Genomic DNA, 25,911 nt, shown 5'->3' with positions numbered 1-25,911 from the left:
GGTGCAACCCTGCCACATGGGATGACATGCAATGGAAACAATCTCTGATACTCATTAAAGTGTTTGTTTGCTTTTTTTAAAATTGGCTGAAGTAAGGTGAACTATATTAATAAAATTCATGTATTATATCATAGTAATCTAATATTATATAATTTGATGAAAGCTACAAAGAGTTTGATTGAACAATGAAAAAGCTCCATATAATCATGTAAACTTTTCATGCTTCTGAGGTCTTCAAAAACTAAATTTCTTTTTATCTGCTGCATTTTAGGACAATATCCTTTAAATAATAAAAACAAATGCTAGATAAAAACTTATGGTTTTTTTTCCTCAGGGACCAATCTCTCTGATTATAAACTAGACACATCATACATATTTCTGAAACCCAGTTCCTCTGCCATTTATCTGCTTTTGAATGACGTACTCACATAGTTATTATACACTCAGGAAAGACAATTTTATGTTTCCTAAAGAAAGAAAGTCATATAATATATCCTAGGTAGAAAAAAATTTTTGAATTACTAAGATCTGTATGTCTTATAACCCTATCTCCCCTCCAATGCTATTATAAATTTAAAAAGCTAACTATACTCATCTAACATTAACCAAAACTTTAATCAGGTAAGCAAAATAGAATGATTTTTAATTCTTCCTATAGAATAGTCCTAGTTATTATTAACATTTCTGAGAAAAGGGAAAGCCGGGCTTGGTGGCTCAGCCTGTAATCCCGCGCCTTTGGGAGATTGAGGTGAGTAGATTGCCTGAGCCTGGGGGTTCGAGACCCGCCTGGCCAACTTGGCAAGACCTCATCTCTACAATAAATCAAAAATTAGCCGGGTGTAGTAGCGCGCGCCTGTAGTTTCAGCTACTTGGAAGGCTGAGGTGGAAGGATTGTGGTGCCCAGAGGCGAGGCTGCGGTGGCCGGGAGTGGCCACTGTACTCCAGTCTGGACAACAGAGTGAGACTCCAACTCAAAAAAAAAAAAAAGATAAGGGAAAATAAGATTTACAAACAGGTCATACCTATGGAATAAAGAAAAATTACTTAATATTTTAAGCACTTGTTATCTGTAATTTGAAAGTAATAAAATAGTAATTAAATCCAAAGAGGCAAACTTTGGAAAGTATTTATTCTATAAGACTCAGTCCTGACTACAAATTCTAAATATAAGAACTTTTAAAATAGAAAAAAATTCTTGCTTCATTCAAAGACAGACACCACTTTAAATCTACCTCAAATTGAAATAACAATAAAAATTTATTAATTTTTAATATTATAATTTAAGCATACTGTAATATTTATAAATATTAAATTTATAATTAAATATTATTAATTTTCACATACCAATGAGAGCTTCCAGGTGACAAAATTTGGGTAGAAAAGAAAAAATATATAAAATTTTAAAAAATCGAATATCTTTTACTATGTTTGATCTCTAGCCTCAAAACGGCACTAGAAATCAAGAACATGGGTAAAAGTCAAACTTCTAAATCTCCATAAGTTTTATCACTAAAACTATACAAATGATGAGTTCAGTTACTTATTCATAAAGTTGCCAAACAGGTAAACATTTGATAAAATTAAAAGCTTAAACATGTATGCTCCTTTATTTCAAATTTAATTTATTTTTTTCCAAGGAAAATAAATGGTAAAAACAAAAAAAGCCTAGGAACTGACAATGTAATCTTTCAACATGATTAATACAGTTCTACCAAAGAACTAATCCTAGTCCCTGCTCAAATTGTTAAAAAAGAGTTTACTAGCTTATTTCCCTTAAAAAAAAATCCCGGCACTTTGGAAGGTCAAAACTCCCAGCACTTTGGAAGGCCAAAGTGGGAGGAATGCTTGAGTCCAGGAGTTCAAGTATGCGTGAGTCATGATTATGCCACTGCACTCTAACCTGGGGAATAGAGTGAGACCCTGACTCAAAAAAAAAAAATTAAATATACACAGATACAGATATAGATATATACATACACATATATAAGATATTAAGATATTACTTTAAGATTATATTTTATATTAAGATATTACTCAACTTTTGTCTTTGGGTAATTACAAACAAATCAAATGTTCAAAATCAAAACAAACTGAGAAAATTAGCAATTAAAAGGTAAAATTCCACTGCATACACAAAATATTTATATCTTCTTCCTAATTTGAAACATAAAGAGACTTTTTATCCATTGCAAGTAATCCAACTGAAATGCAGGTTAATTATGAGCTTACTCGTGCCAAAAAGGAAACTGGAGTAAGAAGAGGGTAAAGGGAAGGAAGCCATTTGGTACCTGATATGATCGGGCTTTTTCCTGTCATGTGAAAAAATGGGGCAGGATTAAAACATAAGGGAAAGGTGGTAAGGTAAAGAATGAAAATGAAAATGTGCAAAATAAGCAAAGGACTAGCATGATACAAAACAAAGCAAGAATTAAGGAACAAGCTAAAGCTCTGAACCTAACAATATAGTCAAAAGTGTCTGTTGCATTTTATTTACTTATTATACATATATGCATTTGTATCATTAATTCCAACTTTTAAGAATCTGAAACACTAATATATCAGAAATATTTAAAAATTTATTCAAGTATTATGTTGTAAGTTCTGGTAGGACTTAAAATACTTGGGCATACCTCTACTATTATTTTCTGGCTCTATGGTCATGAATATAAAACACAAACAGTACTTCACCTTGTCTTAATAAGCTGCTCCTAAAATTAAGGGAAATAATCACTGTAGGTATTATCTATATAAACCTGAGACAAACGAAAAGTTTTCATAAGGAAAGTGGTATCACTAAATTAAAAATTTCACAGATCATAAAATAATAGCCAAATAAACCTTTCTCCCACATATAAATAGGATTCATCTTTAATCTACATATATACTTATATCAAAACAAAAGGCCAATAAAAACAAAACATTTATATCTGTACCAGCAGCCTATAGAACACTTTGCTTTAAAAAACTCTATAATACATTTTATACTTTTAATTTTCTAGTTCAGTAAAGACCGAGCATAGCAAGTAATTATTCAGTTTCTTGGTCAGTTTTCCCAAGTTATTCCTAAATAAATTATGCTAATATTTATATTCCCTGTTCATTCTTTTCTAAATTTATTATAACAAAAGAGAAATATAGGTTCTAGTAACCCACTAATTTGTTCCTGAAAGGAAACTGCCATGCTGAGAAAATAACCTGAAAAGGAAAAATTACTGTGGTAGAATTCCCCATACGTGTCTTCAGGAAACTATATATTATAGACTCACAAAATTCTGAGATACTACAAACTTCAAATCTGAAACCAATCAGAAATAAGCTCAACAGTCCATCTAAGATAAAACTTTTCACTCTTTATGCTATTTCAATCACATCATACAAAATATTGTCTATTCAGTTAAACTTCAGATTTTAGGGTAAAGTTTTTAAAATGAACTTGTAGGTCGGGCACAGTGGCTTAAATCTGTAATACCAGCACTTTGGGAGACCAAGACAAGAGAATAGCTTGAGCCCAGGAATTCAAGACAAGCCTAGGCAACATAGTGAGACCTCATCTCTACAAAAAAAATCAAAAAATTAACCGGGTATGATGGCTCGTGTCTGTAATTCCAGTTTCTAGGAGGCTGCAGTGAGCTGCGAGCATGCCACTGCATTCCAGCCTGGACGAAGGAGTGAGACTTTGAATCAAAAAAGTAATAATAAACATAAAATAAAATAAACTTTTAATTTATGAAGCATGAGAAAAGGTTTTAAAACTATTTGGGAATTCTTAGCCACACTCAAATTTCCCTCAGGAAAGTGGTCTTTTAAAAATGTTGATTTTGAAAATATTATATGTCATAATTCTATAAAAGTGTAAGCATTGGCAAATATATCATATGATTAGCACCTTATGGTGACTACAACAAAAAAATATACCCAAGAACTAATCCATAAACAATCTAAAAAAAATCTGTGAGCAGTGGGCAGAAAAATCTTCATATGTGAATAGCTGGATTTTTTGAAGGCACAAATATTACAAATACTCAGTCTTTTACTCAGAGTCCAGTAAAATACATTAAATTAAGCTGAACAGAACTAATCAGAGAAGTAGGGCACTCTAAAGTCGAACATGGGGAAGGGGAATTTACTGCAAGTATTTTCTAACATTAGATTTCAAAAAACTAAATTTAAGAAATGTAGATACATTATAAATTTTAAAATATTAAAAAGCAGAAGAAAATTCTAAATAACATTTAAAAGATTACTCTTCTTTCTTCCCTTTTATATAGTTCCTTACCTATAACCTAGAGAATAAGACTTGTGCTACAAGGTTTTGATTTTTGTTTTATTTTTGAAGGGTTTTTATACAATATTATATCATATTATTTTCCAAGTCTACTTTTAACTACTGTTTTCATGAAAATATTCCCTAAAAGCATGTAAAAATGAAATTAATTTGCTATCTAAATTTTTTTCTATTAATATAAATGTATGAGAAAGATTTTTAAAAAGTTTTTTAATGTTGAAACTATATTTTGTTTTATTAAAAAACAGATTGGAAAATGCCAAAGGATATCTGAGTAAGAGTTCAGAGTTCCAGGTATTGTACCTCAATTTTTTCACAAATCAGTTGTGTGACCCTGAAAGAGTGACTATCTCTTTGAAGCTCCATTTTTTCTCTACTGAAAAGTAGGGTGTTGAACTACATCTATGATTCTAATAGATAAATGCCATCTCACTAGGTATAGATAGCATCTCCAAAGGCTTTTTTTCTTCATTTTGCAAATGGTAACATGTCTACAAGTGAAAATTTAACCATTATTCTCTACTTGATTTTAGTTGCATTTTATCTATGCCAATTAATACAATGCATAAAATAATTAATAACAAAAAGGTCCATGCTTAAATCAAAATTAATTTTCTTCTACTGTCCTAAATGGCAGTGCAATTTTCCACTAACACTTACTGTGCTTCATTTTGAAGTCTTGAGAACACTTCTCACTGGAGTAGTCAACAGAAGTTCATTTCTTTTCTTCTTAACATAATGGTATGTTTCTATGGATTTATTGTATTTTCACTTTGTTAAACTTTAGGTAGGTTGTTTTGAAATTTGAAAGTTAAAATTCAGCTCTGATATTATATCATGAAACCATATTGGTCAAGCAATCTTTATTTATTGTAAAGATTCACCAGTCATACTATTTTTCTTCAATTTCTACTCTGGCTACAGAAATTTGCCAGGAAAGGCTTAAGAGATTATTGTCTTAATTTTTAGAATTTACAAAACATAATTTTAAATTTTCATTTTCACTTTATAATAGCTAGAAATGTTATTTTTAACTAGATAACCAGACCACTTTAGTTGGTCTTCCTATATTCATGTATTATTTTTAAAGTTTTCTATAATGCAGAGAGGTTTAAAATCAAATATAATCATTATTCTTTCCAGTTTATATTCACTCTCAGGTCCAATAACATTACTTTGAATAAAACAAACCATGTACCATTTAAGCATCTGGCAATATCAAACACTAGGGAAATGCTCAATAAATCAATGATGTTGGAAATGTTAGTGATAGTTTTTTCTATGTAACCTCAACACCAAGAAATAAAAAAATAAGTACACTAGGAACCCATTTCAAGAAAGCATTCAATGTTTCCATTTAAATGAACAAAAATATATACTAAATTTAACTTACCAGAAAATTGTATTTATTTTACTAATGTCCATTTTTAAAAATAAAAACAACCTTCTTTATCATTAGATGAACTGATATTCTGTTCAAGTAATAAAATATACATATTGTAATTACTAATATAAAAGCAAACCATAATCCAAATGCTACTCTCAATTATTATAGAATTATGACTTTCTTTTCATTTTTATTTATTTATATGCAAAAATAGAGGTATCCTTGAATAAAAGATTAATCACTGATACTCAGAAGGATCAGCCTAAGACAACCAATCTCTTTTTATGATACTTTAATGTTTTAAGTTATTTCATTTTATTATATTGATATACAGGAAAATACAATGAAATGTTTTATAAAGTTATTCTTTTTATTATTTATTTATTTATTTAGAGTTGGAGTCTCACTCTGGCGCCCAGGCTGGAGTGCAGTGGTACGCTCACGGTCACCCCAGCAACGACCTGCTGGGCTCCAGTGATTCTTCCGCCTCAGCCTTCCAAGTAGCCGGAACTACAGGTGCACACTACCACTCCCAGCTAAATTTTTTTTTTTTTTGAGTTGGAGTCTCACTCTGTTACCCAGACTGGAGTACAGTGGCCGCTCCCGGTTAGCTGGAACTACGCGCACTACCGCGCCTGGCTATTTTTGATTTATTGTAGAGATGAGGTCTTGCCAAGTTGCCCAGGCTGTTCTCAAACCGGTGGACTCAGGCAATCCCTGCACCTCGGCCTTCCAAAGTGCTGGGATTACAGGCTTGAACTACCATCACCCTCGGCCAAAACATTTATTTTTTTTAAGAGATATTTACTGAATTTATATTTTGTCAAAATTCATTTGGCAAAAATTCAAAGTTTTTGTAGCCATCAAGTTGTAAAATAAAGGATCATCAGCTGCCACAACTTCACATGTGGAAAAATTTTCATATCCTGTAACTCTTGTTTAATTAAAGTTTAATTAAAGATCAAAAGATCAGATCAGGATCACTTAGCTTAAAGATACATAAGCATTTTGTTCACAAAGGGGAGAGAGGAAAAAAGAAAATAAGGAAAGATTTATAAGCAAACACTAAGCAAAAATTTACATAAACATAATATAGAGGAAAAACCAAAAGAAAAAAGGTCACTTGTCCTATTTATCTATCATATTCAACTTGTAATTTGTGTTTAAATCTACTTTATAACAAGCATAGGAGGAAGATCATATTCAAAATTTATTGATTGTAATGATCTAGTCACTACAGACCAAGCATTATAAAAATTCTCCTTGCTTCTTCATTTAAGTCTTGCTTAAATTTTATAATTTAGAGTAAATGTTTTCATTTTTCATCTGCTTCTAAGGGTATCTTTTCTTCAGTGGATTGGGTTTAGGAAGGCTTTTGGGGAATTTACAGAACTTAAAGAACTATGAAGGGGAGAGTTGCTATATTACAGAGAAAGTCAGAAAACCACAACTATGGAAAGACCAAGACTAGTATTTGAAATATATTACCTGTTCCAAGTTTTGAAGGCATTGCTGGCTCGTTTGAACAGATATCCTTCCATAACAATGCCATTTGCAGCATCTACATTATATTCTAATTTAGAATCATCACTGGAGAAATCCTAGACAAAATAACATATAAAAAAGTTCATATTGACTTGACTAAGTTCTCTAGGCAACAAATGTATCCTACGGAAAAAGTTCAGAAGGAAGAAAAGCTTTGTATTTACAACCACAATATTTATAAGAAAAAGGAAGGAGTCCTAAGTGATCACTAAATATAGGAATACTTCAACATATTCAAGTATTTCAATTCAGTGAACTATTATGTAATATTTATAATGATAACACAAAACAGATTATTATATAGAATATACTACAAAATAGAAGACAATGTAAATTGTATCTGCATTGTGATTAAAAGCACAAAATAAGATGTACCCAAATAGACAAAGGAAACAACTCAACAGTAAACGTGGCATTATGTTTAAAGTGATTTTGTTTTATCAAAATATTTTTTGGTGATATGTGTTAGTTTTTTTCAAGTCACATGAATATAGTTAATTGGGATTATTTAAATCTACCACTATTTTCTAAATATATTACTACTGTGGAATTTTCTAATGTGATAGGAGCAATAGCTCCACTATTTGGGAAGTTCAGAAATAGACTAAGGGATCTAGACCATTTTATTCCTAAAATAAAATTTGATTTCCAAAGGAAAAAGATCTTTGTCCACAGTTTGAAGTACTGTTTGAACTCATTTTTTTATGATGACTATGAAATTACTCAGTCTTCCATTACTCTAATAATTCAAGTCTTCACTTGAATGCAATTTAAACTTTCAATTTTCCTCCAAGGATTTATAAAGTTTGGAAAGCAGAAATCCAATATTTAAAATATTTTTAACATACGTCCAAAGTTTTTTGAACAAAACTGCTAGGTTGTTGGCATTAGCAAATTTAAAACTCTAAAAACCAATCTCATAACTTTCAAAATTACTCCTGGACCAATGCTTAAAATCAGAACATTACTACTAGAGAGTAGTAAACTTCCTGTATTGAGAAACATTTTGGTAAAGGCTACTGAGATATGGGGGCCTGCACTGGACAGGAAACAGAGTAAGAATAAACTTCAGGGCCTTCCAAATTTAAGAGTCTGCAAAGATAGGAAAAGAAAATAGACTGAATTCAGAATTTAATAAAAAACCTCTTCTGACACCTTTTAAACTTTAACCATAAAGAAGACATGATAATCCAAAGTAATTAAATAAAAGCAGGAACTGTAAATTAAATACTACATTTCTTTTTTTGCTGTTGGAAAAAAAATCAGGGAAACATTAATTCTCTCATTTAACTTTTATTTGAGGTTACAATTTGTTTAATTATGCAGATAGGATTATGTGAGCAATAGCTATAATTGACTTTATTAACATTCTACAGGTTTCATTTCGCAACATCTGCAGTTTTTTAATAACCTCGATGCTACTTAAAACATAAAATAAGACTTCCTTGAAAGTGCAATGTATTACAACCGTTTCTCTAATTTACAACTATGTTTCTTGAGATAAATTAAGACTTCAATTTACTTACTATTAATATCAAATAATATTTATAGTACTTAAAATGTCACAGAGTCCATAATGTTAGTAAATGTTGAATGAAATACGTGCTGTTAGATCTTTTAAAATACACTGAAAATCTGACAAGTAAGAAAAGAATACTCAAAGGCAAAAGACTGAGGGAAAATTGGAAGCCAAAGAGATGAGCCCTTGCTCTCAAGGGCGTTTGCTTATCGGTAGAATTTGGGCTTTGGTGTGGAGCTCAGGGAACAGAAGGCAAAACCAAGGTTGGACAATAAAAGGAATCTAACAGATACTTTCCTTTTGCAGACATAACAAGAAAGACAAAAAACTGAAGACAAGACAAGAAAAATAGTTATTGCCACTTCCATTTACGATTATAAAGGTCCTAGTCAACAAAATAACAAACAAAAATTACAGGAAGAAGGATCCAGAAATAAATTAGTATTAAAAGAGAGCATAGCAAGATTACTGGTTACAAAATCAATATGGAAAAATCTAGTTTATCCTAATATCACAGAAGGGAACAGTGAGAAAACAAAATAAATGAGAAGATAAATAAATGTTAAAGATAATTATCTACAATAACATGAACAATTTGAGTGTCTAGGAATAAATCTTTTTGGGGATCTTGAAATTTTATTTTTCCTTTTTAATTTTTTTTTTCTCTTTTTAAAAATTTCAATAGCATTGGGGGCTACAAACAGTTTTTGGTTTGGACTTTAAGAGTATCCACCCCACCAACACCTGTACATTGTAACCAATAGGTGATTTTTATTGTCCTTCCCATTCTGAGTCTCCAGTTTCCATTATACCATTCTGTATGTCTTTTTACATTTCTTTAGTTTAGCTCCCACTTTTAAGTGAGAACACGTGGTGTATGGTTTTCTGTTCCTGTGCAAAAGATGTACAAGAAAATCATAAACTTTATGAAGGTCATTAAAGACAACTTAAATAAATGGAGAATACACCAAGCTCATAGATTAAAACATATTATAAACTAAAAACATCAATTTTCTCCCAAACTGGCTCATAGATCTAATATAGTCCCAATCAAAATCTCAAAAGCTATTTTTATGGAACCTGAAAAGCTAAACCTGAAATTTGTAAAGGAATACAAAACTAGAAAATTCACTTTTGAAAAAGAGAAGGTAGAAAGCATTGCTTATCAAATATCAAGATTTACTATAAAGCCAAAAATAATTAAGACCGCATAGTATTGACACTTAAGACAAAAAGACCAATGGAACAGAACAGACAGACTGAAACAGACCTCACATATATGGCAATGTGATTATCTAACATAGGATATGTCACAGAGTGGTGGGAAAAGAGCAAACTTTTTAAAAACTGATCTGGATCAACTAGTTACCAATGGGAAAATGGAAGGAAACTGGATCTCCATGTCATATTAAAACCCAATTACAGATGGATTAAAGTTCTAAACATAAAAAGCAAATCTATAAGACAGGAGATACCTTCATGATCTTGAGTTGGGAAGGATTTATTGAACAAGACACAAAAAATACTAAACATAAGATTGATAAAATAAGTTAGCTATATGAAAATTAAAAACCCACATATCCCAAATATACAAAACAATTAGGCAATCTGGTGGAAAAATCAAAGACTAATAGACATTTCATAAATAGGATATCCAAATGACAAACAGATATAAGATGCTTGAGGTCATTAGTCACTAAAGAAGTATAAATTAAAACCATAATAAGTTGTCAATTATCTACCCACCAAATTAGCAAAATTTAAAAAGTCTAACAATACAATGAGGTGGCAAATGGGAACTCTCACATACTGCTTCCTGCTGGGAATGGCATAACTATTTGAAAATCAATTTAATGTTACCTAGTAACATTAATATAATTTCAGCACTGCCTACTAACACTAATAAACCCTCTTACTCAGCAGTTTCACTCCTAGGAATACATTCATCAGAAATGTGTGCACATATCCACACATGAATATTCACAGCAACCCTTTTTGTTTTGAATTGGTAAATTTCAACTTTTGAAAAATCTCAATAATTACATTAGACATACTTTCCCTTAATTTTAAGTTGATTGGATTTTTACCTGTAATGCAGCCTTGTGTCAGCATTTAAGGGCAGAAAAGAGGTAAGTATTCATAATGAGCAAAAATAGTATTATTTTCCTTAAAGGAAAAGAGTTAAGTATTATTTCAAATCAAATAAACTAATCTTGGATTTAATAATTTACCATTTTTGGATCTTCAGTATAACACTGAACTGTTTATACAATAGGAAAAGTTATTAAAAGATGTATAATATTCATTACATAATTCAATTTAAGCAAATATGGACATTTTTCTACAAATACCAAGATCGTTCATTTTATTTATTTATTTATTTTTTGAATCAGGTTCTCACTCTGTCACCCAAGCTGGAGTGCAGTGGCAGGATCATGACTCACTGCAGCCTTGACCTCCTGGGCTCAGGTAATCTGCCCCAGCCTCCCAAGTACCTGGGACAATAGGCACATACCACCACATCCAGCTAATTTTTCTATTTTTTGTAAAGATTAGCTCCCCCTATTTTATCTAGGTTCGTCTTGAACTCCTGGACTCAAGCAGTCCTCCTGCCTTAGCCTCCCAAAGTGCTGGGATTACAGGCATAAGCCACCACATCCAGTCAGATATTTAATTGTAATTAAAAACTGGTCCCAATTTTTAACTAGCTTTTCATGGTAATGTCATTTTTAAAAATTACCCATCAAAACATCATGTTGTATACCCTAAACACATACAATTTTTACTTGTCAACTTAGAAAAAAAAGCTACCCAAACAAAAGTTAACCTAACTTTTAAACAAAACAAAATATGGAGTTAGTCTCACTAACAAGGAAATAACTAATTTAAAGATGGTCTGGTAGAAAAATCTTTCCTTTTTCTGACTGATACTATTTCCCTTTGAGCGTTAATAATCCACTATGAATTAAATTTTTCTTACTTTTATCACTGATTTTTTTTTTAAGAGACAAGGTCTTCCTCTGTTTCCCAGGCTGAAGTGCAATGGCACTATCATAGCTCACTGTAGTCTCAAACTCCTGGGCTCAAACTATCTTCTCACCTCAGCCTCCTTAGTAGCTGGTACTACAGCTGCACACTTATCTAGCTAATTTTTAAATTTTTTTAATTTTTAAATTTTTTGTAGAGACAGAGTCTTCTTATGTTGGCCAGGCTGGTCTAGAACTCCTGGTCTCAAATGATCCTCCAGCTTCAGCCTCCCAAAGTGCTGGGATTACATGCATGAGCCACCAACACTTAACTCTGATTTTGATTTCATTTTTTTCCACGGCATCTTCTATGTGAGATTTAATTTAGTGGTATCTTAACTTTTACATAAACCATAACAAAAGATGGCCGAGTACAGTGGCTCAAGTTTGTAATTCCAGCATTTTGAGTGGCTGAAGCGAGAGGATGCCTGAGTCCAGGGTTTGGAGACCAGCTTGGGCAATTTTGGTGAGACCTCGTATCTACAATAAATCAAAAAACTTAGCCGGGCGTGGGGGCATGTGCATGTAATTCAAGCTACTTGGAAGGCTAAGGCAGGAGGATCACCTGAGCCCAGCAGGTCGAGGCTATAATGGCCATGAACTGGGCGACAGAGTGATACTCCAACTCAAAAAACAAATAAACAAAAAAGTTAACTTGACTGCTCAATACCAAGAAAACAGATTTCTTAGAGCAATACAAGAATTCACCTTGTCACATACTTATATCACCACATCCAACCTCTAACACTTTGCTTTTATTTTCAGATTACTACAAAGAAAAATACCACTGACTATATAAAATATTATTAGATTGAGTTTTAGGCATATCACACACCACTCTTAGCATGAAGACATAAAAACTAGTTTAATATTTGAGTTTTCTTTTCTTTTTTTTTTGAGACAGAGTCTTGCTCTATCAGCCAGGTTGGAGAGAGCAGTGGTGTAATTGCAGCCCAAAGCAGCCTCAACCTCATAGGCTCAAGTGATCCTGCCTGAGCCTCCCACATAGCTAGGACCATAAGCAAATGTTACTACGCCCAGGTAATTTTTTTATTTTTTATAGAGACAAGGTCTCACTATGTTGTCCAGGTAGATCTCAAACTCCTGGACTCAAGAAACCATCCTGCTTCAGTCTCCCAAAGTGCTAGGATTATAGGTGTGAGCCACCACACCTGGTCAAGTTTTCATTTTTAAAAACGTATTTCACAAAAATTAGTTTAGCTAGGCTTAGGTAACTTAACAAGCAATACATGTAAAGTTTCAGCATCACATGAGAGAGGGGAGTGTTGCCAGAGTAACTGCACCTGGCAAGTCCATAATACCAAGTACACATGTTGACACTAAGGCACATGCACTCACTTGCCCTCTATGCCTTTCTCCCTCCTCCTCATCACTCTCCTTATCCCTCCACACTTTGACAGGGGGTTGATGGTATCCTAAATGAAACCATTAACAGTATTTTAAAGTCTAATTAGAGGCCACTTTTAAGTTTCTAAGGCCCTAAGGGATTAAAGTTTTTATAAACTGGTTCAAAGCATGACTTTCAAATGTTTTGATTTAAAATAATAATAAATATATTCTTAACCTCTGAAAAATACTTTGCTTTTCACAAAAGAGGAGGAATTTATCTACACAACTAAATTGTTAAAAAAATTCAAAGTTCCAACACAATGGTACTCTGGATTAACCAATAATCAAACAATTGTGTCAAATGTAATTAATCTAAATTTTTCCCCTCAGATACCTTTTGTTGAATGGTGGAATGTTTTTGCTCCATCTCTCTTTTCTCCTTTGCTGCATCCACAACCAGTCGATCCAGCTATAAATAGAGAAAAAGAGAACACTGTAGACTTAAAAAAATAAAAGGGGTATGATTATTTTTTTCAAGTCATATTACAAGGAGTTTCACAGATAAACATAGTAATATATCACTTGATTTAAGTTTACTTAAAAAAGGCATTTGGCTAAAATTTAAAGTAGAAGTTCATATATTTTCTAGTATCAAATCACTTTGAGAATACCCATATCTCCTATAGAGAAACCGTTTCCAAGTGCAGTCGTAGTACCATGCATATAAGATTGAGGCCATTTCACTAGCATTCTAGTCATATATGTTCAGTCCCTGAATATGGAAAATGACTGTAGGTTAAGTTGTCTGCTCACCTACTCAGCAAGTTCTGGCAGTTAAAATAAACAATATAAAGAAGAGACACTGGTGATTTTTTCCCAAATAGCAAAAAATAGTGCAACTAAACTAGTTAAGCCAGCTCTCACAAGCTCACTTCCAATCACAACAGCTACTTTCAATCACTCATGATGCTTCATGTTTTCAAGCTGGCTCCCTAATGTTATAATCAAATCTAAGGGGAAGAAAAAAATAATTCACAAGATAAAAGAGAAAGCTAAAAATAATAATAATAACAAAAGAATAGCAATCATTCATAAGAACAAGGTATGAAATCACCAATTCTTAAGGTTCATTTTTAAATGCTCAAAAAACAACAAAATTATAAAATCCCATTTCTTTCTTATTGCTTTGCATGACAAAGAATGGTTATCCTTTCCATCACAGAAGAAGTATTTGATTTCCGTAATATGTGATGAGAAAGACACTGGCTTCTTGAACTCCAATTTGCTAGAGTAACAGCAACTGGGATGTAACATTATTAATTATGTGGGTTTCATCCTCTAGACTGCGATGTATGTCTTTCCAACTTTGAACTACCATCACCTCTAACTGATTAATACTTGTTTGATAAATGACTAAATAAAAATGCATATATTGGCAGGAATATGGAGAAAGATAAATATTAAATGTTTGAACATTTTAAGTGATATCTTTTATAAACCAAATTTTAAAGTTTTTTTTTTCAACTACTTGATGCTTTATTCACCCTATCACAAATAATGATGTTTTCTTCTACAGAAGAATAATTCTACTAGTAATAAAGTAAATATTACTGAATAGTAATAAAGAATTTTCAAAAACCCCACACTGAAACACTGTCACTATTATAAAGTATTTGAAGCTAGACACAGAAGCTTGCTCCTGTAATTCCAGAAATTTGGGAGGTCAAGGCAATAGCCCAGAAATTCAAGGCTGCAGTGAGCTGTGATCATGCCACTACACTACAGACTGGGTGACAGTGAAATCCTGTCTCAAAAATTAAAGCAAAATTAAATTAAATATAAATAAAACAATAAAGTATTTGATACAAATGTAACTACACAACTCTAGGATCTAACACATACATAACTTTACTGGTGTGTAACACTGATTTAATAGGTAACACTAGTACATGTTTTACATAGAAAATTTATATCCTCACAAAAAGTTTCTTACATAAAATGAGTGGAATAACCATTATACTGTGATTTTTATGTCTCTAGTGAACATTACTTATTCATTCAGCCTGAAGTACATACAAGGCAGCCCCTAAATTCAAAATATTTATAAATGTACATGCATATATACTTTACACAAGTACTGCAATGCAAGTGATAGCTTTCTGCCTGTCGAATTGGTAATAAATGCCTCTGCTGCATGTCTACCCCACTGCTATCGCAGCACAAAGGGGGACAACTCCTCCTCTCTGTTGGGGAGGAAGTACAAATAAAAGAATATCTTTCACCATGGTGGGAATTTGGGGGTGGGGTATGAGTTGGGGAGATGTAAAGATGGGCAGAGTATATTGCTTTATTCACTGTGGATTGTACCAGAAAAGAGTTGGGAGCACAACAGAATGTGTTCCACTTTTGTGTTCGGGTTGGACATTATGAATGTTAATGGGCTCCTCCAAGTAGCCAGGTGCTACTACCCACTGTAATTTAGCCTCTGTCATTTGGGCACCCACATCCATGGAAACAGCATATTTCACAGAGGTAACAACTTACCTTTTTCCTGGTAAATTCAACAGATACTTCTTAGTCCCAGGTTTAACTGACCCTCTTTTTTAATATCTAAAGCTGATGACCATTCCCTCTTTTTTGACACACTCTTTTCCTGGCCAACGATGCCACAGTTCCTTGGGTTTTCTATCTCCTCTCTCATCTATTTCCCAACCCAGCACCCCTTACCTAGTCATCTCCTAAAAGTTGGTCCCTAGGTCCTTGTCCCGAGCCACCTTCTCTTTTTACTCAATATCTGTAGACTTCAACCTTAACTTACAAAATAAAGACCCTTAGGTAAGGTGTCTAGGCATCTACATTTTTTAAAATAGCTGTATGATTCTGAGATATCTAACTCACACTGGGTCAATTCATCTACTCTTGTGACTGCGATCAGCAATTATATGTTACTGACTTGCTTGAACTGTATCTCTTTCTTGAGCTCCAGATATGTCCACTTACATATCCTGTCCTCAGAAATACACACATTTAAACCTCAGTTTCTCATGTCCCTTCACACTTAAATTGGATATATATATATATATATATATATATATATATTTTTTTTTTTTTTTTTTTTTTAAGTTGGAGTCTCACTCTGTTGCCCAGACTGGAGTGCAGTGGCCGCTTCCGGCCACCGTAGCCTCAACCTGCTGGGCTCCGGTGATCCTTCCTCCTCGGCCTTCCAAGTAGCCGGAATTACAGGCATGCGCTACCATGCCCGGCTGATTTTTTGATTTATTGTAGAGATGAGGTCTCGCTGCCCAGGCGGGTCTCAAACCCACAGGCTCAGGCAATCCACTCACCTCAGCCTCCCAAAGGCGCGGGATTACAGGCTGAGCCACCAAGCTTGGCTAAATTGGTTATATTTTAAATAACCCTCAAATCTGTTTCCATCCCTACAGCCATGACCTTCGTTTCAGATGCCATTATCTCCTAACTGAATTACTAAAAGAATATCTAATTGGCAGTCTCCAACCAGGCCATTTTATCCAGTAGGAACTGTAGGTACTGGAACTGAGATTCTTTTCAGAGGCCTGCAAACTTCCCTGAGATCTGGAAGGGGAAAAAAGACCTGCAAAACTTAAATTATCAAATGTCTAAAAATCTACAATTATTTAAATTAGTCAAGTACAATTCAATTAATACTGTTTTTATAAATTATAAAGATTGTAAGATGAGAGTACAACCTACTATTTGATAGTATATGAAGACTACAGCCTAGGAAAGTCTTACCTTCCCCAAGTCTGGCACAGATGTTGTATCTGTATGTTTCTACAACACCCTCACCCATCCCTATATGGTATAAACACTTTTTATTTTTGTGAGAGAGGGTCTTGCTTTATTGCCCAGGCTGGAGTGCAGTGGTGCAATCATGGCTTATTGCAGCTTCAACCTCCTGGGCTCAGGTGATCCTTCCACCTCAGCCTCCTAAGTAGCTGGGACTATAGGCAAGCACCACCATGCCCAGCTAATTTTTTTTTCCTTTTTTTTTTTGAACAGACAGGGTACCAAGGTTAGTCTTGCACTCCTAACCTCCCTTGCCCAAACACTACTTTTAGATTCTCCTTTTTCATATTCTTATAGACAATCTATAATATAAGATTATCTTTACCTTTGATTTCATTTTGGGATACACATTTAACCCACATATAAATCTGCTGCAGCATCAAACTTCTTAAGTAAAAGAAATGTCAAATCCCCCAATATGCTAAATCTCTTTAAATACAAATATTAGTGTAAAACATACAATTAAGAAACACAGTCCAGCATTACCTGTGCTCCAAGATCCTTCATGTAAGGCCCAAGTTCACTAAATAGATCATATCCTTGATGAAAGAAAGCCAAATGGGCATACATAAATGACAACATCTAATGGGAGAAAAGAGATGATCATTTAAAAATCCATTCCTAGATACATATTCTGAATTTTCTTTAAAATCCTGATCCTATTCAAAAGTTATTCCACAAGAGCCCAAAACATCAAGTCTATTTAAAATTAACTGAGTCATTGTTTAAAAAGAGTATTTCAGAAATATCTGCAAATATGATGAGAATTTTCTTTTTTAAAATTTCCCAGTTTAAAATTTTTACCAATGTCCAAAATTTTAGTTGCTTATTAGACTTTCAAAATGTATACAGTAGATTAAAATAATCAAATTTACATTCATATTTTATTTTATATTTTACCTATTCATAAGAAAAAAATCACTTTCATTTTTATTAGTTAAGTGTTTGATATGGGAAAAAATTATATAAATTAAGTATATAATACTGAAAAAAATCTTCTAAACATCCATGTTATTTTTAGAAGAAGTGGCATCTGTGTAATTCTCTGAAGAAAATAGGTCATAAGGTCCTTAATACTCAAAAATTCTCCAAAAATTTTTTCCAAGAAAAAAAACCCAATTAAGTACAACACAAGGACAAAAGGACAAAACTCACAAAAGAAAAATTATTCTGGAATTAGATAATAGTGATGGCTGTACAACTTTGTGAATATAATAAAAACCACTAAATTAGTGGGGATTTTTTTTTTTTTTTTTTGGTAAGGAGGGGAGCCCTAATGGTGGTTAGGACTACATAAAAATGTAAAATATGCCTGTATATCAAAACACAAAATAGGTATATTAAAAGAAAGGTTAAACTAGGAAAAACCACATGAAAGGGGTGAATAGTCTTAATATGTAAGAGATATTACAAAGCAGTATGAAAAAGATGAATGTTCCAAGAAAAAGAAACAAGGGAAAAAAAGGAAAAACAAAAGCAATATACAAAGTAAAAAAGTGGCCAAAAAATATGGAAAAACATGTTTAAACTCATTTGTAATAACAAAATGCAAAATTGAGTAATTAGATCACATTTTCTATCTATCAAATGAAGGAAAGGAGGGAAACTGTAATACTCAGTGTTGGTGTGAAAAAATTGCTCATTCTCATTCACTATTACTGGAAATACTGTACAACCCTTAAAATCTGACAATATTTTTCAAAAGCTTAATTAATCAATGTTTAAACTCTTTGACTAAGTAGTCCTTTGTCTATAAATCAGTCTTCAAGAAATAATCAGATTATTTGTTAGAATGATCGCTACAATGCTATGCTTCTATGCCAAAAACATAGAAATTACTTAAATATCCATTAATGGATGAAGTTAATTTATAGTATATTTATTCAAGATCACTTAACTATATCTAGTCTCACCATCTGTTTTTTAATGACCTCATGAGCTAATGGTTTTTACATTGCTAAATGGTTGAAAGAAAATGAAAATATATAAAATTCATGACGTGAAAATTATATGAAATTCAAATTTCTGTGTTCTTAAGTTTTATTGGAACATGGCCATGACCATTCATTTGCATACTGTCTTTCTCATTATAAGGTTGAGTAATAGCAACAAAGATCACAAGGCCTATAAAACCTACCATATTTGCTCCCTGGTCTTTCAAAAAAAAAGATATGCCCACCCTCAGTACATTCATATAGTTTAACTCTACCTGGCCACAAAAACTATCATTAAATATATTTTTTAAAATTTTTATTTTTACCATGTAGCTTCAGCTCAAAAGAAATAATATTTAGCCGGGCTTGGTGGCTCAGCCTGTAATCCCGCGCCTTTGGGAGGCTGAGGTGAGTGGATTGCCTGAGCCCGCGGGTTCAAGACCCGCCTGGGCAGCAAGACCTCATCTCTACAATAAATCAAAAAATCAGCCGGGCATGGTAACGCATGCCTGTAATTCCGGCTACTCATAAAGCTGAGGCGGAAGGATCACTGGAGCCCAGGAGGTGAGGCTGCAGTGACCGGAAGCGACCACTGCACTCCAGTCTGGGCGACAGAGTGAGACTCCAACTCAAAAAAAAAGAAATAATATTTAATGACACATAATTTTGCAGTATATTAGTGAAAAAAGAAAATTATAAAATAGTGTGTAGGAATGATTCCTACTTTATTCAAAAAACTAAATGTAATTTTAAAAGACACATATACATGTTCACATGTACACACATGCATGCATACACACACACACACACACACACACACACACAAAATGTATGCCAAGATATAAATAGTGGTCCCCCGTTGATAGTAGGATTTAAAGTGCTTTTAATGTTTTTCTTTATTTATTTCCCAATATTCTACAATTAACACACATTACTGTCAATCTGGAAAACAAAGGGGAGGACAAATATTCTTTTTAAAAATAAGAAGTACAATATATTTGCCAGATAAGATACAACACAAATATATACATAAAGTTTAGGAAGAAGCTAAGTGAGGACAAAGATCCAAAATATAACCTTTTGGGGGAAAAAATAACTCAAATAATACAAAGAGAATAAATTACGTCTCAGATATGAAGAGTGTAATACCATACTACCCCACTTCCTGCCCACTTCTTTGTTAGCTTTAAGACCAAAAAAAAAAGAAAAAAGAAAAATCATGGTCACCATGAGTCAAGAGCATGGGCAAAGAGGCTCAGGGAAAAAAAAAAGATCCTCAATTTCATCCCATTGGTTTTTTAACTACACAGCTGGAGCCCAGCAGGTCGATGCTGGGGTGCCCATGAGTGTGCCACTGCACTCCAGCCTGGGCAACAAAGTGACACTACAACTCAAAAAAAAAAAAAAAAAATCTGACACATCATCAACCCTAAGGGAAAAATTCTCCAAATATTATTCATGTATCTCAAATACTTTTAAAGTCCAAATAATGCATAAAATTGTAGAGAAAAATGTAAATATGCTGAGAGAGGTTGGGCAGGAAAATCGGGGAGGGGGCGGGTGCAAGGTCTTTCTTGCTCTGTCACCCAGGCTGGAGCATAGTGGCATGATCATAGCTCACTGAAGCCTTGAAATCCTGGGCTCATGTGACCCTCCTACCTTAGTCTCCCACGTAGCTAGAGCTACAAGTGTGTACAACCATGCTAAGCTTTTTTTTTTTTTTTGGAGAGGTGGAGTCTTAATATGCTGCCCAGGCTGGCCTCAAACTCCTGACCTCAAGCAATCCTCCCACCTCAGCCTTCCAAAGCACTGGGATTACAGGTATAAGCCACCACGCTGGCAGAAAAATCTTTAAAAGCACAACAAATGAGAGACAATTCACAACTTAAATGTAACATTGTAACATTTTATCTTCATAAATTTCAAAACAAATCCTGAAATATTCGCACACATTTTCATACCAACCATTCTGTTATTCACCAAATAGTACTGAGCATCAAATATGTATCAAGCAGCATATTAAGATAATAGAAAGCAAAGACAGAACAGTAGTACAGAGTCTGCCTTTATGGAGCTCACAGTGTATTAATCAATGAGCCACACATAAGTAATTAAAACATGAAGAAGACAATAAATGGTTAAGGACCGTGTAGGAAATACAAATAAAGATCAAAAAGAAGTAAAAGCAATTATGAACCAGAATGTATATACCAGATGCTCTTTAAACACTTAAACATTTTAAATATTATTTTAATTAATATCTTACTGATTTTAGGATTTCTGATCTCCTTTTTGATTGAAGAACATTAATCTGAGGGAAAATACACTTTGTTAATCACACATGCATTATTTAAAAAGCTAATCCATAATGCAGCATGCAATAAAACTTGCTAATTTTAATGGTTTAATGGTTTTACAAAACAAAGTTCAAGTTTTTTAAATCCTTTAACCCCCTTTTTACAAAAAAGTTATAGCAAACATATGACAATGAAATACTTAACAATTTTTGAACTCAAAGAAAAGCTGGTTATTTAAATTACTTCATAGTGATAGAACTATTTTGACATTTGAACTGGGAATTTTATCTTTTCCCCATCCTCCTTAGCTAATTATTCATCAAAGTTCAACATACAAACCTTAATGCAAATTCTCATCACTTTACCACTATGCCATCCTGTCTTTTCTGGACTGTTGATTAGTCTATGAACTAGTCTCTTCTCTGCTTCCACTCTTGACTCCCTTATTCCCAGTTCTAGTCCCAGAGCAGCGCACAGTAAGCATTCAATAAATATTTGTTAAATAAAGTAATGGATTTTTCCTTTTTTAAGCAGCGAGATCATGTTCTATCGCCCAAGCTAGAGTGTAATGATGTGATTGTACCTGACTGTAACCTATAACTCCACAGATCCTCTCGCCTCAGTCCCTGAGTATTTAGGACCACAGGCATGGGTCACCATGCCTGGGTAATTTTTTTATTTTTTGTGGAGATGGTATTTCATTATGTGGCCTAGGCTGGTCTTGAACTCCTAGCTTCAAGCAACCCTCCCACCTCAGTCTCTCAAAGCACTGCAATTACAGGCATAAGCCACCATATGAAGCCACCATACCTGGCAGGATCTCACTCTGTCATTCAAGTTTGAGTGTAGTGTAGTGGCACTCACACAGACTCCTGGCTCAAGAAAACAATTTACCACATATCTGGTTCACCACAGTCTCAAACTCCTGGGCTCAAGCGATCCTCTCAAGTAGCTGGGACTATAGGCATGTGCCACCATGGTCAGCTTTTTTTTTTTGTGTGTGGTAGAGGTAAGGTCTCACTACATTGCCCTGGCTGGCTCAAACTCCTGGGCTCAAGTGATTCTCCTGCCTTGGCCTCTCAACGTGTTGGGGTTACAGGCATGAGCCATTATACCCAGCCTAAAAAAATATTTTAATTAGATGAAATTTACTGAAAGATCAGTAAATTAAGGGATTTGCTTTTGGAGGTATCTTTCCCAACTCTAGAAATTCACAACAAACATTTTATTTTTGTCTGTTATTGTATATCAGTTTAATGAAATGTTTATCCAAGAAAAGGATCATTCACTCCTTGCTAATACTGTCAAAAAATTACAGAATATCTGCCTTTTTAATATGTTCTTCTTACTGAATTATCTGCTTATTTTATAAGATAATTTTAAAACACTGACTAGAAAATAAAAAGTCCAAGAAGAATCTAAATACTTGTGTCTAAATACACTAGTTTATTGTACATATCTGTTTCAAAGCCTCTTCAGTTTTGAAAATTAAAATATTAAGTTTCTTTTTTTTTTTTTTTGAGTTGGAGTCTCACTCGGTCACCGCAGTCTCGCCTGCTGGGCTCCGGCAAACCTTCCGCCTCAGCCTTCCGAGTAGCCGGAATTACAGGCATGCGCTACCACACCTGGCTGATTTTTTGATTTATTGTAGAGATGAGGTCTCACTGCCCAGGCGGGTCTCGAACCCATGGGCTCAGGCAATCCACTCATCTCAGCTTCCCAAAGGCGCGGGATTACAGGCTGAGCCACCAAACCCGGCTGAAAATATTAACTTTCAAATGCTCTAAGTAAAAGCAGAGGCTGCAAATAGCCTATTCCAACTTTGAAGCATGTTAAAAGGATCTCTGCTTTATATGTCTTTTTTCTATTTGATAATTAAAAACAGCATTTTTATTTATTTATGTATTTACATTTTGAGTCAGAGTCTCATTCTGTTGCCCAGGCTGAAGTGCAGTGGCACTATCATGACTCACTACAACCTTAACCTCCTGGGTCAGGTGATCCATCTAACTTGGCCTTCAGAGCAGGTGTAGAGACAAGGTCTTACTATGTTGCCTGGGCTGGTCTTGAACTCCTGGACTCAAGCAGTCCTGTCACCCCAGTCTGCCAAAGTGCTGGGATTACAGGCATAAGCCACCATGCCAGGCAAAAAATAGGATTTAAATTCTTGGGGGGAAAAAGTAAATGCAAATATTTAGAGACATTAAACATAACAAACTTTATACATTTGGACACTTGTTACTTACTATTGTCTAAAGTAAACACTTTGGCCATAAAAATAAAATGATACAATAGTTTTTATCAGAAAGTTCAAACAAAATAATAGTTATTTGTTTTGGGGGACAGAGGGATTCCTAACTTAGACCTGTTGGATACATACCAAAGAAACTAGATAATTTATAAACTGTAAGTTTGAAGAATTTGTAACATTAAGACATTCACTCTCTCAAAAAAACATTTGCCACATATCTATTTTGCCAACACTGGAATAGAGGCTAGGGATGTAGGAATAGAAAAGACATATAAATATTGACAACAAATGTGATAAATGGTCTAATTGCAATGTGTATGAAAATATTATGACAATAAAGAGAAGAAAGAGGCAAGAATAATTCATTCTTCATGGAGACATTTAAGTAACCCTCATTAAAGAAGAGAGTATGAATTACTGACAGGACAGGCAAAAGCACTGCAAGGAGACCAATTTTATGAGAAACAATAAGACTGGGCTAGGGATGCAACAAGGGTTAAAAAAGAGTGAACTGAAAAGTTCATAGAGGGAATTTCCAAGACACTGTGGCAAGTAGATACAGTAGCTTATAATGAAGGGAATACCTGATATAATTCTCTCATTCTGAACATCTATAAAAGCATGACAGTGACCGTTCAATTAGATAAGGGCAAAGAGAAAGAGAAGCTGTTTTGTAAGATGAGAAATTTTATTTTTGGACACAATGAGAATGAGGAACCTCTGTGGAAAAACAGATTCTTGTCATCTAGGTATAGGTGGTGATTCAAGTAAGGGGCATGATGAGACAGTCAGAAAATAATAAAGTAAGAAAATAATAAAATCAAAGATGAAATCCTAAAAAGAAGACTGAAAAGGAGAGTACACCAAGACAGAAACTGAAAAGAAACAGAAGTCAGAAGGAGGACCTAAAAGCAGGTTCAGATAAATCAAGACAAAAGTATGTTTCAAGAAGAGAGTGTGGTCTAACATTTCAGTCACGTTGGATAAAAACCAAAAAAATGCCTAATGAGTAAGACCTCTGCATAGCCATTTTAGTGGAATGGGTTATAAAGGGTAAGTACTACAGCAGGAGGTGGTATGAATGTAGGTCACAGGACCCAGGAACAGACCACTCCACTCTAAAAGCCTTTCATCTATCAACACAGTCTACTTCATTTTAAAAATTTAACTTCTCACTTACTAAACAGGAACTTAATTGAACAAAATCTTAAAGTTCATTTCCTACTCTTTTGCAAAGTTACCTAAACAGCTTTTAATCAACAATTTGTATAGGGTTACTTATATATTTTCTTAAGAATTATTCTGTGTTGATTGCAAAGTTAACAATCTCTGAAGAAAACCACTACTGTTTTGTAAAAAGAGAATCAAACAAGATAATTCCCTAAGCTGTAAAGCTTTTAGGATTTAAACTCCATGATACATAGAAATACATAACATAACAAGAAGTAGGCCAAGCTCAGTGGCTCAGTCTGTAATCCTAGCACTTTGGGAGGCCAAGGCGAGAGGACTGCCTGAGACCGTGGGTTCGAGACCAGCCTGGGCAACTTGATGAGATCTCATCTCTACAATAAGTCAAAAAATTTAGCCGGGCATGGTAACACGTGCCTGTAGTTCCCATTACTTGGAAGGTTGAGGCAGAAGGATCGCCGGTACCCAGCAGGTTGAAACTGCGGGGATCATGAGTGTGCCACTGCACTCCAGCCTGGGTGATAGAGATTCCAACTCAAAAAAAAGGGGGGGTAACCCCTTCGGGTCTCCTCCCACTGTGAGAGCTTTTCTGCCCTCTCAATAAATCCTGCTCTCTCATTAAAAAAGAAAAAAAAGAAGAAGTAATATATTATGCCTTCATTTCTCATGTATCTAGAATTCCTTTGGAGACCTATCACATTAAACTAGTTTAAATTATACATTAGACCAGAAGAGCACCAAACAACTTAACAAATACAGATCTCCAGTTTTTAAAAGCAGTATCTAATGTAAAACTATGAGAACTCTATTTCCAGAAATCGTTCATTTGGCGATATGGTGAGTTTTAGTACCTCTACCCTAAAGGAACAAAATAACAAATGTGCCAAAATATTTGTATATAAAGATGTTTTCACTTACAGTCATTGAAAATTGTATTTTCACTACTGCCAGTAAATACTTCAATGTCATAAAATCTAATAATCAAGGATTAATTAAATTGACAAAGCAACTCTATAGAATAAAATACAGTAATTAAAAATGCTTTAAAATGTTTTTAAATGGGAAAATATCATAATTTTGAGTGAAGAGAGGAAAAACTCAGAACCAGAAGTATACACAGCTATACATATGAATACACAAATAATGTACACACAGATGAAAATTTTCCCCAAGCCGGGCTCGATGGCTCAGCCTGTAATCCTGTGCCTTGGGAGGCTGAGGTGAGTGGACTGCCTGAGCCCGCCTGTGGGTTCGAGACCCGCCTGGGCAACTTGGCGAGACCTCATCTCTACAATAAATAA

At 33.9% G+C, this 25,911-nt stretch overlaps 1 protein-coding gene across 1 annotated transcript in view; it reads right to left on the bottom strand.

The window, feature by feature from the left end:
• The window catches only part of ACAP2 (ArfGAP with coiled-coil, ankyrin repeat and PH domains 2), a 140,732-nt gene that overhangs the window by 29,613 nt on the left and 85,208 nt on the right, over nucleotides 1-25,911 (bottom strand). Inside the window, exons 7-10 of the mRNA XM_008061925.2 lie at nucleotides 21,141-21,185; nucleotides 17,427-17,522; nucleotides 13,507-13,581; nucleotides 7,161-7,273 (exon numbers count right to left, since the gene is read on the bottom strand). Of these exons, the coding sequence (XP_008060116.1) occupies nucleotides 7,161-7,273; nucleotides 13,507-13,581; nucleotides 17,427-17,522; nucleotides 21,141-21,185 (329 nt within the window). The remainder of the gene's footprint in view (nucleotides 1-7,160; nucleotides 7,274-13,506; nucleotides 13,582-17,426; nucleotides 17,523-21,140; nucleotides 21,186-25,911) is intronic.

The sequence above is a fragment of the Carlito syrichta genome, unplaced genomic scaffold (genome assembly GCF_000164805.1).
Source record: "Carlito syrichta isolate Samal-C Ts95f unplaced genomic scaffold, Tarsius_syrichta-2.0.1 Scaffold305641, whole genome shotgun sequence".
Taxonomy (NCBI): domain Eukaryota; kingdom Metazoa; phylum Chordata; class Mammalia; order Primates; family Tarsiidae; genus Carlito; species Carlito syrichta.
The sequence above is the reverse complement of the archived record's forward strand: the minus strand, read 5'-3'. Positions and strand labels throughout refer to the sequence as shown.